The sequence below is a fragment of the Nyctereutes procyonoides genome, unplaced genomic scaffold (assembly GCF_905146905.1).
Source record: "Nyctereutes procyonoides isolate TBG_1078 unplaced genomic scaffold, NYPRO_anot_genome, whole genome shotgun sequence".
NCBI classification, from domain to species: Eukaryota; Metazoa; Chordata; class Mammalia; order Carnivora; family Canidae; genus Nyctereutes; species Nyctereutes procyonoides.
Window position 1 is genome coordinate 5,269,317 of NW_026575159.1, and position 13,799 is coordinate 5,283,115.

General features: G+C 42.8%; 1 protein-coding gene across 6 annotated transcripts in view; it reads right to left on the reverse strand.

The window, feature by feature from the left end:
- The window catches only part of SYBU (syntabulin), a 114,877-nt gene that overhangs the window by 12,100 nt on the left and 88,978 nt on the right, over positions 1-13,799 (reverse strand). For all 6 annotated transcript variants that reach the window (XM_055314418.1, XM_055314416.1, XM_055314419.1 and 3 more), the window contains exon 5: positions 766-868. In XM_055314418.1, coding sequence (XP_055170393.1) covers positions 766-868 — 103 coding nt within the window. The remainder of the gene's footprint in view (positions 1-765; positions 869-13,799) is intronic.

The following is a 13,799-nucleotide window of genomic DNA, read 5'->3' on the forward strand; positions in this document are numbered from 1 at the left end:
GTGAACATTTGTTGATGCCTGCTAGGCTCTATGCACTGACCCACACTTCATGTCTACTAACTAATCCGAACAGTGAACCCTACAAAGTAGGTATGATTACAGCCCTATTTTACAGATGAGGAAACTGAGGCACAGAGAAGTTAAGCAACTTGCTCAGGGCCGCACAGCCTGCAGGTGATGGAGCCGACATTCCCACCAAGGCAACCTGGCTCCAGAGTCCATATAAGTAGCTAGTCTGCTCTAATGCCTCTTGGTGGTGGCCAGTCACGTCTGTGAACTTTATTCTTTTCTCACCCCTTCCCCCAGTGAGTGCTGGGAGTAGTCTGAGCTCACTATGTCTCTTTCATGAGGGTAATAGGTAAGCTCAGCTAGAGGAAAGAAATGGTGAAGTCAGAGGCTTCCCAGCTAAGAGATGACAGATTCACGGAGGGGAGGCAGGTAGGAAGTGGAAACTACTACGTTAACACCAGGTGAGTTCACAGGTGAGTGAGGGAAGGGGAGGAGAGAGAAGGGTGAGTGGACACACAGCCAAGGGCTGGCTGAGGGATGGCCACGGAGAGACACACGCCGCTCCAGCCCTGTGACCACAGCTGCTAAGACAGTGAAAGGTTCTAATTCCAAATCATTATAAAACACAAAAACTGTTCACTGAGTAATAACTAAATATGAACTGACAGCCATCCAAGTGGCTCCACAGAAACCTAAGGTACAGGCAAGTCACCTGTGCAGTGTCTTCACAATTAGAGAGCAGGAAACAGTGCCTACTTGCGTGAGAAGGAGGACCGCTTGCTTCCCGCCGCAGACATGTGGACCTCAGGAGCCGAAATGCTGCCCGTGCTGCTCGAGGAGCTAAAATCGGCTTCACTACCTGCAAAGCAACGGCGGGGAGAGAGAGGCATGAAGGAAAGGAACCTGGGAACACGGGCCCCTCCTGCCTCTCCTCGGGGCTCCCTGCGAGGGCACACTAGCTCAGCAAGTGGCAGGATTCCGGAGCTGCCCGGCTCTCGGCCTTTTCCTCAAAGCAAACAAGAGAAGGTGCGAGAACAAGAACGGGGACATCGTTTCATAAACACCGCTGAGCAGCACAGTGAGCTGGTTTCCTACAGGCCGACCTCCCAGCAGACAATCGGCGGTGACCCGAGGTGGGGGCCTCTTCCTGCGCCCCGGGGCACTCCCTGGACAACAGGGACGCGCTGGCCCGAACGTTAGGCGGAATGGAAAGCATACTTGTGGGTCCCAGAGTACTTTTTCCAGGGGAGTTTATCTTTGGGCTTTTTGCAGTCAGCTAGCCATACTCGAATCCGTCACGTTAGCGTCTGGAGATAATCAACCAGTTAGCAGCAGCTGGGAAGAAAGCCTGGGCTCCAGATAACGGCCTGAACCGGCGCTATCTGATCAGTGACTCTCTGGCTGCAGCTGCTGTTTTTCTTTTTTTCTCTTTTTTTTTCTTTTTAAATATTTTCTTCACTTGGGAGAGAGTGTGAAAAGGAGAGTACAAGCAGGGCGAGCGGCAGAGGGAGAGGGAGGAGCAGACTCCCTGCTGAGCAGGGAGCGGAGCTCGATCCCAGGGTCCTGGGATCATGACCTGAACTGAAGGCAGACACTTAACCGACTGAGCCACTCAGGGACCCCAGCTGCTGTTTTTCTATTGAGAACACGACCGTGACAAAAAGCAGGAACTGAACATTTCCAAACAGGATGAAGAAAGTTTACAGCAACAGTGATAGAAACTGTGAATTATGCTGTGAGGTGAATATTTTAGTTGGGGGCGGGGTGGGGGGGTGGTAATGGTGGGGTGGTTTGTGCAGGGAGATTGTTCATTAGTTTACAAAAATCACATCAGACTACAGATCTGTATGTAATTAGAAACATGCTCTGTGGCCAAATAATATAAATTCATTTTTTAAAAGATTTTATTTATTCATGAGAGACACAGAGAGAGAGGCAGAGACACAGACAGAGGGAGAAGCAGGCTCCCCATGGGGAGCCCAATGAGGGACTCAATCCCAAGACCCCTGGATCACGATCTGAGCCAAAGGCAGATGCTCAACCACTGAGCCACCCAGGTGTACCCATTTCTTTTCTTTTTTTTTTTTTTAAGATTTTATTTATTCATAAGACAGAGAGAGAGAAAAAGAGAGAGAGGCAGAGACAGAGGCTAAGGGAGAAGCAGGCTCCATGCAGAGAGCCTGACGTGCGACTCGTTCCCAGGACTCTGGGATCACAACCTGAGCCAAAGGAAGATGCTCCACCACTGAACCACCCAGATGCCCCAATATAAATTCATTTCTAACAAAAAATTACATAGTTCTGAAATGGTAATGATAGAAAAATTCCACGGGGTGCCTGGGGAAGTGAAGGAGAGTAGAAGAGGCAAAAGAGAACAAGTGGGAAGAAGGAAGAGAGGATTTAAAAAAAGATAAAATTCCATATGCTTTTGGAAAATAAATCTAGGTATATAATTGTATTTGACCTTATCTGTCAATTCCTACCACATGGTTTGTGAGTCTTCTGGTCTAGAACTCAGAGCCAGCTCACATTTCTGGGTTGAAGAAAATATGAATAATCTAAATCCTTTGAGTTTCTAACAAGTAGTGAACAATAATGATCATCACATTAGTAACTATTTATTGAGGGCCTTGTAGGCACTAGGCCCTCTAGGACATGTTTTCTATTCTTTGTTAATCTTGACAACTCTGTAAGGCAGACATTAATCTCCCTATTCTACTACTGAAGAAATCAAAACTGATTTGTCCAAGGCCTGTGGGGGATAAATCCTGGCCAGGATCAAGTCCCCACGCCACTTCTCCATGCCATGCTGCGTCCTCTGGAAGGCCATGGGAAGAAGAGGGGCACGGGGGAGGTTCCTGGGTAAGCTATATACTACCATCTCCCTAACTGCCAAGATGATCTATTGGTACAAGGTGTAGCCAGACTGGCCCACCGCTGAACAGATCCTCTCACTGAGGGGTTGTAGCAGTTTTTGCTAGAAGGGAAGGCAACAGGGAGGCAGAAAAAGAAAAATCCCTTCCCCAGCTCCCAGGTCCTCTCAGGAAGTTCAGCCTCTTCTGGGAAAGACACCAAAAATGACCCCTTAACATAGATGACAGCAGCGAATCCTAATTCCCAGCAGAATTCTGGGAGACTCTCTGTCTCTCTCATGAATAAATAAAATCTTTAAAAAAAAAAAAAAGAAAGAAAGAATTCTGGGAGAATGAGGGTGGCAATTTATCAGGCCTGGGACTGGTGATTCCTTCCGGATTTCAGAGACTTTGTCTAATGTTGTTATGAGCTCCCCAACTGTAATTAGTTGCCTCTGAGTAATGCTCTGGCTAAAGCGTAGTATTTTACTATCTCAAGGACTCACGATTGGTAGTGCTATCCGGCAATATGCTAGTCCTGACAGCCTAATTCCGCCAGCCTCGTCAGCTAGTAAATTATCAGGATGCTTATTAAGTGATAAAAGCAGACAATTTTCAAAAAATAGATGCTGTGGTTGCAGCCACCAGGTTTGAGATATTATTTTCTAACATAAGATTATGATTCTGAAACACCCAATTTTCATTCCTGAAAAGAAACACAAAACCCATCAATTATAACCTAACTGCCTCAATAAAAACAGAAATTCTAAAATAGAAACAGACCAGACAACTGCTGAAAATCCACTTTTTCCTCAGGATGCCTTTGATCTGTGCTAATTACTCTGAACTGAAGGGACAAGTTTGTCCCACACTTTATTGCTATTGGAACTCAATATATTGACTCTTGTGTATTGGTAGGGCCCAAGTTTCTTCCTATACTCCTCTAACTTAACCTTCTGCACTCTGAAGGACGTTAGAAGACTCATTCAGGAGACCTGGCGGTTACACTCACTACTGAGTGACAGCGTAGAGAAAAATGTCTATGCTACTTATGCCATTTCACTTTGCTATGTTTTAAAAAATATTTCTAGTTTGGTTAATGCAAATGTAAAGTCAATTCACCCTTTTTATGGGATACACAGATAGATCAATTTTACTACATCACCTGATATACATATTCTTCCCATTTACTAACAAGGTAACTAAGAGAATGACTGGAGACCTGAAAGCTCCCCATTTATCGAAAAGACTCAAGGATCAGAGGCTCTCTCTATTCGTTTCCTTTAAACAGCATGTGTAACTAGGTTATTGTTGCGAGGGCTGTAGGTCAATGCTCATCTGTATTATTCAGACCATACAAAGAGAATACCTAACACAGGCCCTGAGTCAGAGACCCCCAGTTCAAATCCCACCACTACCACTCACTAGATGGGGGACTTGAGGCAAGTTATTTCACCTTTCTGTGCTTCAGTTTCTAAATCTGCTACATGGAGATGATAATCATGGATTCTGCCTCTTAAGGTTATTGTAAGCAAAGAACGTGAGCATGTGTATATATACAAATACACGTGCACACACATATATAAAGCGCCTGATTCCCTGTAAAGTCACAATAAATGTTAGCCATTCTTCTTCTTCTGCAGGGGTTAAAAAGACAACTTTTTTACACATTTCCTTTGTAGAAAATTTAGAAAATAGCAACGATCCGTAGGACAAAGTGTAGTCTATTGTCCCATCACCAAAAAGTAATCATAGTTAACCTTTTGATATATAATCACTCAGCATTCTTAGTTAATACATTACTATGTAACCTAATTGCTTTTCTTTAATATGTGAATATCTTCAAAATATACTCCAATTTTTTTAGATATATATATATATATTTTTTTTAAATTAATTTATTTATTTGAGAGAGAGAGACAGCAGGGAAAGGGGCAGAGGGAGACAGAGAGGGAAAACTCAAGAAGACTCTGTGCTGAGTGTGGAACATGAAGCAGGGCTCGATCTGACAACCCTGAGATCATAACGTGAGTGGAAACCAAGAGTCAGACACTTAACCAACTGAGCCACCCAGGGGCCCCTACATTCAGTTTTATTCATTTATTTATTTTTAAAGATTTTATTTATTTAAGAGAGAGAGAGAGAATGCAATCATGCAAGCAGGGGAAGCAGAGGGAGAGTAAGAAGCACAGTCACCGCTGAGCAGGGAGCCTAATGTGGGGCTCCATCCTATAACCTGAGCTGAAGGAAGACATTTAACCAACTGAGCCACACAGGGGCACCTACATTTTGTTTTATTAAATAAAAGAATATATACGCTATGTCTAATTTTTCTATCATTACATAGTAATACTCTGCCAAAAATCATCCTAAGCATATTTATATAATCACTCATTTATTTCTCATGATAGTACAGACCCTTTGAGGTAGGGACACTTATCAGTCCCTGTTACAGATGAGATAGAGAAGTTGAGTGACATGAACAAGAGGTAGAGGCAAAAAAAAAAAAAAGAAAAAGAAAGAAAGAAAAAGAAAAAGAAAGAAAAGAAAGAAAAGAAAAGAAAAGAAAAAAAAAGAAGTGGAGGTAAGACTTGAACCTAGTCTGTCTGACCCCGGGTCCAGACCTTTAAATACAGGCTTAATGTTCAATGGATATCCCTGGGGCATGCAAATTGACATATCTGTCTACTATTCTTTCTTTTTTTTAAAGGTTTTAAAAATTTTTTTGAAGATTTTATTTATTTGAGAAAGAGCAAGCTAGTAGGGGAGGGGGTAGTGGCAGAGGGAGAGGGCCAAGAAGACTGAGCTATGAGCCTGAGATCATGACCTGAGCTGAAGTCAGACTGTGAACCATGTGAGTCACCCAGGTACCCTCCTTGTCTGCTATTCTTTAGAATAAATGAATGAAAGAATTTTTAAGCCAAAGGATATGCTCAATTTCAAGAAATTTAATATATATTGTGTTATATGTATTTTTGAGTGTCATTAGCCCAAAGCAGTTTTTGTGATCAAGAACGCATTTGCCTCCATGTGCCTGTATGTAGATACTTGAATGTAAATCTCTGATGTCACAGAGAAGACTCTGACAAAGCCTAGGACACAAGAGTTGGCTGTTGAAGACTTGCGTTTGAACAGCAGAAGGGAGTTTTATTTTTATTTTAATTTTTTGTATCTTTTTTATTGGAGTTCGATTTGCCAGCATATAGTATAACACCCAGTGCTCAGCCCATCAAGTGCCCCCTTAAGTGCCCGTCACCCCATCCTCCCACACCTCCCCTTCCGCTACCCCTTGTTCGTTTCCCAGAGTTAGGAGTCTCTCATGTTCTGTCTCCCTCTCTGATATTTCTGAAGGGAGTTTTAAATGGCGTTGGTGGAGCAGGATTCCAGGACAGAAAGAGGAGAATGAACTTGATGATCTGTAAACTACCTCTCGATGCCACTGTCTTGGTGACTACACGTCCTGCAGCAAAGGGCGTTCTCCACCAATAAGAAGCTCTTCTCACTGGTCACCAGAAACTCTGGTGGTTTTTGTTTGGTAGTTCTGCTGGATTCTCTGGAGAGGCATTACTCTTATTCATAATGTTAGGGTAATGAGCATTCTGTGCATGTGATGGTCAGGCCAGAAATTAGAGAAGGAAAGAAAAATGGAAACATTAAGAGTATATGCAAAAACTGATAACTAAACTTATTTTTTTGAAACACTGCCCGCAATCTGGTCTCTTAGGACATTATTATTTTTGTTTTCAGGAGACTATGGAGTCCTCAGACATCAGAACATCACAAGCCTCTGAAAACCGAGTCTACTAAGCTGTGTTAAGCCATTCTAAACCACTGATTGAAGTAACCCCAAACTTTCCTTTGTCCTTTGTCATTACAGAGCTATCAAATTAATTTAGGTTGGCCACCTACATCCCCACCTCAAACAGAGGCAGCAAATTAAAAAAGGAAAAAAATAAAAACAAAAAAATAGTTCCCCATCCCTTCATCCTCTTCCCCTCCCCCAACACACACACAGATACACAGATCTTTTATTTAAAGGTCTCTAGGGAGGAAAGGAGTCATTTCCACTGAAGCCAAGCAGAGCTATTAAGAAGCAGCTGAGGCAGTGGACACATACAATTACAGAAGACACTATTAAAAAAGAAAAAAAAAAAGCTTCTCTAAAGTAGATTCAGCAGAATGGACTCGTAGCTGTGAAGCTTTGGGGCACCCAAACAATGAATCCAAGAAATGCTTCACAAACTAAACAGGATTTTTGTTTTAGTTTCTGAAAACTATTCTCTAAAACTCCTATAGGTTATTTATTTTAGAAAAGGAGTATTTGGGGATCCCTGGGTGGCGCAGCGGTTTGGTGCCTGCCTTTGGCCCAGAGCGCGATCCTGGAGACCCGGGATCGAGTCCCACGTCAGGCTCCCGGTGCATGGAGCTTGCTTCTCCCTCTGCCTGTGTCTCTGCCTCTCTCTGTGTGTGTGTGACTATCGTAGATTAAAAAAAAAAAAAAAATTAAAAAAGAAAGAAAAGGAGTATTTGATCCAAAGATCAATATATTGAAGATATATACACAGGTTTTCTTGCATTTCAGAACAGAAGTCTTCCTGAAAAACTGTTAAGTATTGTTTTCATTAATGTCATAATTTCAGAAAGGGTTTATCTTCATTATGATTGATGTTCAATGAATGGAGCCATCATAAATTTAAAAGCCTATATATAAACAAAAACAGAAGGAAGTTCAAATTTAAAGTATTTGGAGAATAATTTTGTATTGAAGAATCTGACTATACAATAGCAAAACTGCTTATGGCAAAGGGCCAAACTCCTTACTTTACCAAAAGCTCATACAAAAATCAGAAAGAAAAAAAAAAGAACAGAAAAATGGACAAAGGACATGAACAGGCAGATGGCAGATAAAGAAAAATAAATGATCAATACACATGAACAGCCATTCCACCTCACACATAATATTAAAAAAATGTAAATGTAAACAAGGATTTTTTTCTTTTTTTTAGTTACAAGGCTAGTAAAAAATTTTAAAAATCAAGGTTTGATAATACCAGTTCTGTTGAAGCTTTGGAAAAAAATGCTAAGAGTCAGCTAGAGTGTGAGTTGGTATAACATGTGTAAGAAAGAAAGCTGTACTGCTAGGAATTGTTCCTGCACATAAACATCGAACAAACAACCAAAATGCCCATCAACCAGGACCGGTGAAGTCAGGGGGTACAGCAACCTAGGAGAATACTCTGTATCATGATAAGGATGGCATGAACCTGTGCGTGCTGGAGTGAAAACATCTGAAGCCCTGTTGCTAGATTAGAAAAACTAGATGCAGAATAGGGGATGAGGCATGTCTGCTTCTTCACAAATATATAATTAGCTACATACATAGAATGTTTTTGTTGAGAGATTTAAAAAGGTCTATTAATATTGGTTTCCCTTGGGAATGGGACAGTAGGGATCTAAAGGGACTCTCATCTTCATTTTATATCTTTCTGAGCCATTTGGCTTTTCTAACCATGTGCATATTACGCTTATTAAAAAAAATAGGATACACTAATAATTATGGACAATTGATTTTTCCTTTGGAAAAAAATCTAAATTTTTTTTTAAAGAAAAAGCATTTTATAATAAAAGCAATCCCACCACTTAATGTAAGTATTAAGAGGGCTTTGGAGTCCAGTCACTTGGGTTTGAATCATGCCTCTTCTACCAAACTCTGTAAAGGCTTGGCAAATTATTTACCTTTTCTCTGCCTTAGTTTCCTATTCTGTGAAATGGAGATGAAGATATTAATAATAAGTATTGTTAAGGGATTGTAGGAATTAGGCGAAGCATGCAAAGAAGTTAGAATAGTGCCTGGTACATAGCAAGCACTCAATCTATGTTAGCTATTATAATTTCTAGTTAGAACTACGGGTACAGTGGCTTGAAGGCTAGAAGAGAGCTTTTATTTATTTATTTATTTATTTATTTTTTAATATTTTTTTTAAATTTTTATTTATGATAGTCACACACACAGAGAGAGAGAGAGAGAGAGGCAGAGACACAGGCAGAGGGAGAAGCAGGCTCCATGCACCGGGAGCCTGACGTGGGATTCGATCCCGGGTCTCCAGGATCGTGCCCTGGGCCAAAGGCAGGCGCCAAACCGCTGTGCCACCCAGGGATCCCTAGAAGAGAGCTTTTAAACATCTTTCCCTTAAAAAGCTCTGCGAGACAAAATGCCTTATCCTAGTTAAGTCAAACATTTTCACAAACATTCTTTACAAAAGCTGGTTTTCCTTCAGCCATTTGTCAGTGGAGAGTATGTTTCTATTTTTTACTTTGTGTGTGCATGTAAAACAGAGCACATCTAAAAAAAATCTGTGGTCCTAAAACAAAGTCTCCTTGGCCTCCTCCAAAAATCTCTACAGAGTTGCTCCTGAGTTAGAACCCCACCTTAAGAAAGACGCAGGGAAAATGCACATAGGTTTACTGATCTCTTCTCACCAAAGGCCAGTCCTCTGAGCCAGGCAGCTTTGAAGGTCTGAGAAAGGGAGGGAAGGAGCACAGGAAAGGAGGCCCAAGAGGACTGAAAGCGTCAAAGACAGCTCCACCTGTTCACTCCCTGATCTTGGGCTGGCTCCATGACCTGTCTTGGCAGAAATACAGAGAATACACCTGCTGACCAAGAAAGTAGATAAATGATAAAGTGGGTGTAAAGAAACTTCAAGAAAGCAGGGGGAAGTGAACATTTCTGACAGGAACCCAGGAGACATCTAGTCTCCCTTTGCTTCACTCTGGGGAAAATTAAGACTATGCATTGGCCAACCTGAGTAGAGTACAGGAAAGACAATGGGTGCTGTTTGGTTCTGTGGATGACCACCCAACTTCCCTTGGCCTGCTTGATCAGTACTAAATATGTGACCCTCTTAATTTACCAGAGATGGCCAAGAAGAGAACCCTAGACAAGAGATCCATAAATTCAACCCAAGGCCAACCAGGTGCCTCTGGGATCCTTTATAATCACTGCCACAAACTACCCAGTATCACCAGAAGGAGGTGCCAGCCTGCAAAATCACACACCAACAAGCTATACATAAAGAAGGCAGTATAAATTCTGGCCCTATCTCTCAGCAGCTGCACATTCTTGCCTAAGTGATTTTAACCTCACTAAAACTTACTTTTCTTATTTATGTATGTAAGTATGTACATGTATATATGTGTGCATGTATATATTTTTAAAGATAATTTGTTTAATGAAAATTAATTAACATCTGCCATGTTTTATGTATCAGGCCCCACTCTAGGTGGATAGCAGTACTTATCTTGGAGGATTGTTAAGTTGAAATAAATGTAAGTGAAATGCATGGGAAGTGCTTGACAGTTTCATAAATATTCATTTTATAATTATCATTAAAAATGCATTGATTCCTAAACCTTACTGTGGGAAAAGATCATCAGGAAAGTTAAGTCATAGTGCCTGATTTCTGGGTAACACTCACAAAAGTTCCAGTTCAGAAGGTCTGGGGGGAATCTAGGAATCTGCATTTTCATTAATTACCACAGATGACTATGTAGCCAGTGGTCCCAGACCACACTGAGGAGGGGAGCTTAAAGATAAAGAGCAGATGGAATCTTCCTCCAGGTCTGATCAGATTGCAAGGACTTTCTTCAATGGTAAGCTGAAGGTCAGTGAGCAGAAGTTGACGTGGACCAGCCACCACATTTGTCAAGGACAAAGTGCCCAAAATAGTAGAATCTAACTTCCAGAGTGGCTTGTCCCCTCAGAGCTCTCCAGAAGCACGTTCCTGGGCTAAATCCATCTTCAATCCATCTTCTCCCCTGTCCCTGGGGAGACAGGGACATAGACAAGGCACACGTTGTCTGAGAACCGGCCCAGGTCCAGCCAAACTCAGGCACACTTGTTGGTTTGCAAAGCCAGTGGGATACTTAGCAGTTGGTCCACGGTTTCAAGTCCTGATAATCCTGTTTTCAAGAGGAGGGGCTGACCAGTTTGGAGCTGGAGGTGTCAAATACCACTTGGCAGAGAGAATTACCTCACAATGTAGCATGCTCCCCGTTTGGATTATCCCATCAGCCCTACCTTGCTGCCTTTGGTGTGGTCGATGTGTCGGTGGCTGGTATGCTGAATGGCGCCAAACCACACAGGCACACACCATCCCCATGCTGAATCAGCATTAGGGGTGAACCCTCTGGCAAGGGGGCAACTGTGTCCCACTGTGGAAGCACTGAGCAGGTCTGGGGTGGGTTACATCCATTGTGGCCATGAACTTCATCCTAATTGATTATTTGACTATTTTGGGAGCCTGGATATAAGAAAAACAAATCCTCCCTGAAGAATTTTCCAGACTCTCATATGTTCCTTATCTTTAATTTCTTGTCAAGTTCACTGAACTGAACTTTCTTCTGCCCCTTTAAAAAAGCTAGCTGGAGAGCCTGCCACTTCTATTTAAGGAGAAGTGTTTATTCAGTGTTTACCAAAATGAAGTGCCTGCCTCCGTGTCTGGCAGGAAAATCTACCTCAGGGAAAAGCCATCCTCGAGGTGGTGGGGTGGGATTAGAGAAGGGGTGTCCTTGTGGGGGCAGTTAACAGGGGAGGAAGGCGGTGATGACATGGTAGGAAGAGAGAAATGGAGACCGAGAAGCCACCAACACTAAAAAGTCAGAGCAGGGCTAGGACTGAGGTCTGTGACTCTAAGTACAGAGTATAAGGGAAAAGGAAAGGATGAGTCTTTTTTGAAGCCACCTCATCTTCCACTCCCAGTGAAGTGGTGTTGTCTGCAGGCAGTTTGAGACTGTGAATGGAACAAAACACTCACTTGTTAGGAAGAGATGACATGATCTACTACTTGCTACACAGACCCGTAACACCACTCTAAAACAGTATGGTTTTTTATTTTGTTTCACTTTTTAAGAAGATTCTATCTATGTATCTAACTATCTTTGTATCTACGTATGTATCTATTTATTTTTATTTATGAGACAGAGAGAGAGAGAGAGAGGGAGAGCTCCAGTGGTGGGAGGGACACAGAATCTCATGCAGACTCCATGCTGAGTGCAGAGCCCAATGGAGTGTTCAATCTCAGGACCCTGAGATCATGACCTGAGAGGAAATTAAGAGTCAAATGCTTAACTGACTAAGCTACCGAGGCTCCCCTTATTTTATTTTGTTTTTTAACCTCTGTTCTGTCGGAAGCACCATTTTCCTATCTGACTCTAAGACCTAAGAGACCTGGCTGCCTCCCCTCATCCTCCCCACCTCCAGGGCACACCACCAGGGCCTGGCCAACCTCCAGGGCACACCACGCAGTGCGGATTCTCCCCTCACAGGCCCCGCCCACCTGAGCTGTGGTGCTGGGGTTGGGGGGCAGTGTGCCACAATCCACATCTACACTGAAGCTGCCTGTCGCACTCGCACTCGGCCGGCTCCCTTGACTTTCTCAGCAACACTGACCCTCCCCTTCCTGTACTGGAACAGTCTGCCAGAGAGTTACATCACTGGACCTTGTCAGCACTCAGCCATGCTCCACTTCTAATATCTTGATGTGCTTTCCTCTCGGCTCATGAATGATGTATCCCCTCTCCGTTTCTCTCTTGCATTTTCAATCTCTTCGATCTCTCTTGCACTTTCAATGTGAAGTTGTTTCTCTTTGCTTTTTATGAGGTGATAGGATTTAGTAGCCTCAATTACCAGGTGTGTGACCTTGGCAAAGGCACATAACCATTCTGTGCCTTGCTTTCTTCTATAAAAGGGAAAAGATAACAGTATCTATGTCATAGAGTTGTTGCAAAGATTATATACGCTAATATATGAAAAGGTAGTGCCTGGCACTCAGTAAACACTTTAAAATACTGCCTGTATTTTCTTCTTATGATCACCCTCTCTGAACCACATTTGGGTCCCAAACACATCTGGCCAAAATCAGGGAAAAGGACTTGGAGCAGGAAGAAGGAGTGAGGGCAGGCTGTCCTCTTGGGTGTGAGTAACAAAACTAGCATGAAAATAGAAGACGGTTCTGACAGAGGGTGGTAAGGATTCTTCCTCCCCACTTTAGATCATAAATCAACGAGTAAATCTGAGTAAATCCTCAGCTCTGGGCTGCATCAACCGCTCTCTCCAATTTCACATGAAAGCCTAAAGCACACTAAACCACAGAGAGAGCTAACTACCGAACATTCCCGTAGAGGCTGTGGGTCGCATGCACGGCGGAAGATAACATCTGCACAAGGGCGAGATTTCATTAGTTCATATTTGAATGCGCCACAGCTCTTTGCACACCTAGCAGATGTCCAGTTGAGACACTGATCCTGCCGTCAGAAAGGGGCAAATGCCTTAGAAGGACACAACTTGGTTTCTAAAAGAGGTCAACAAAGGGAAATACTACTTTCTTCTGGAAGGATTAAGATTCTGCTCATTGAACTAACTAGCTTTCAAAACTACCCATGACTATTCAAGCCCATTGCATGGGGAGTGGTGGGGATAGTTGTCCAGGGTGAAGGGAACAGCACCGGAGGGAGAAGCAACATCAGGGAATGAGACCATAAAGGCAGTCCAGAGGCCAGTTAGTTGAACGTCTTTCTTCTTATTTTTTTTAAGGTTCATTTATTCATTTGTTTGAAGGAGAGAGAGCGTGAGCAGTGGGGAGGGGCAGAGGGAGAGAGGGAACCTCAAGCACTCAATACTCAATCTCATGATCCTGAGATCATGAGCCAAAACTAAGAGCTGAACACTTAACTGACTGTGTTCCCCAGGCACCCCTAAATTAGCATCCTTCTAAGCCACAGGCCCCAATGTTTGTGTCTGGCAATAAGTTTCTCATACTGGACACAGTCTTTATTTTCTAAAATTTCTAGCTTTGCTTCTCTGAGAAAACATGTCAACATGTTACCTTCCTCAGAAAGGTAAAGATCAGAGAAAAGGAACAACATGGTTTTCCTACCCCA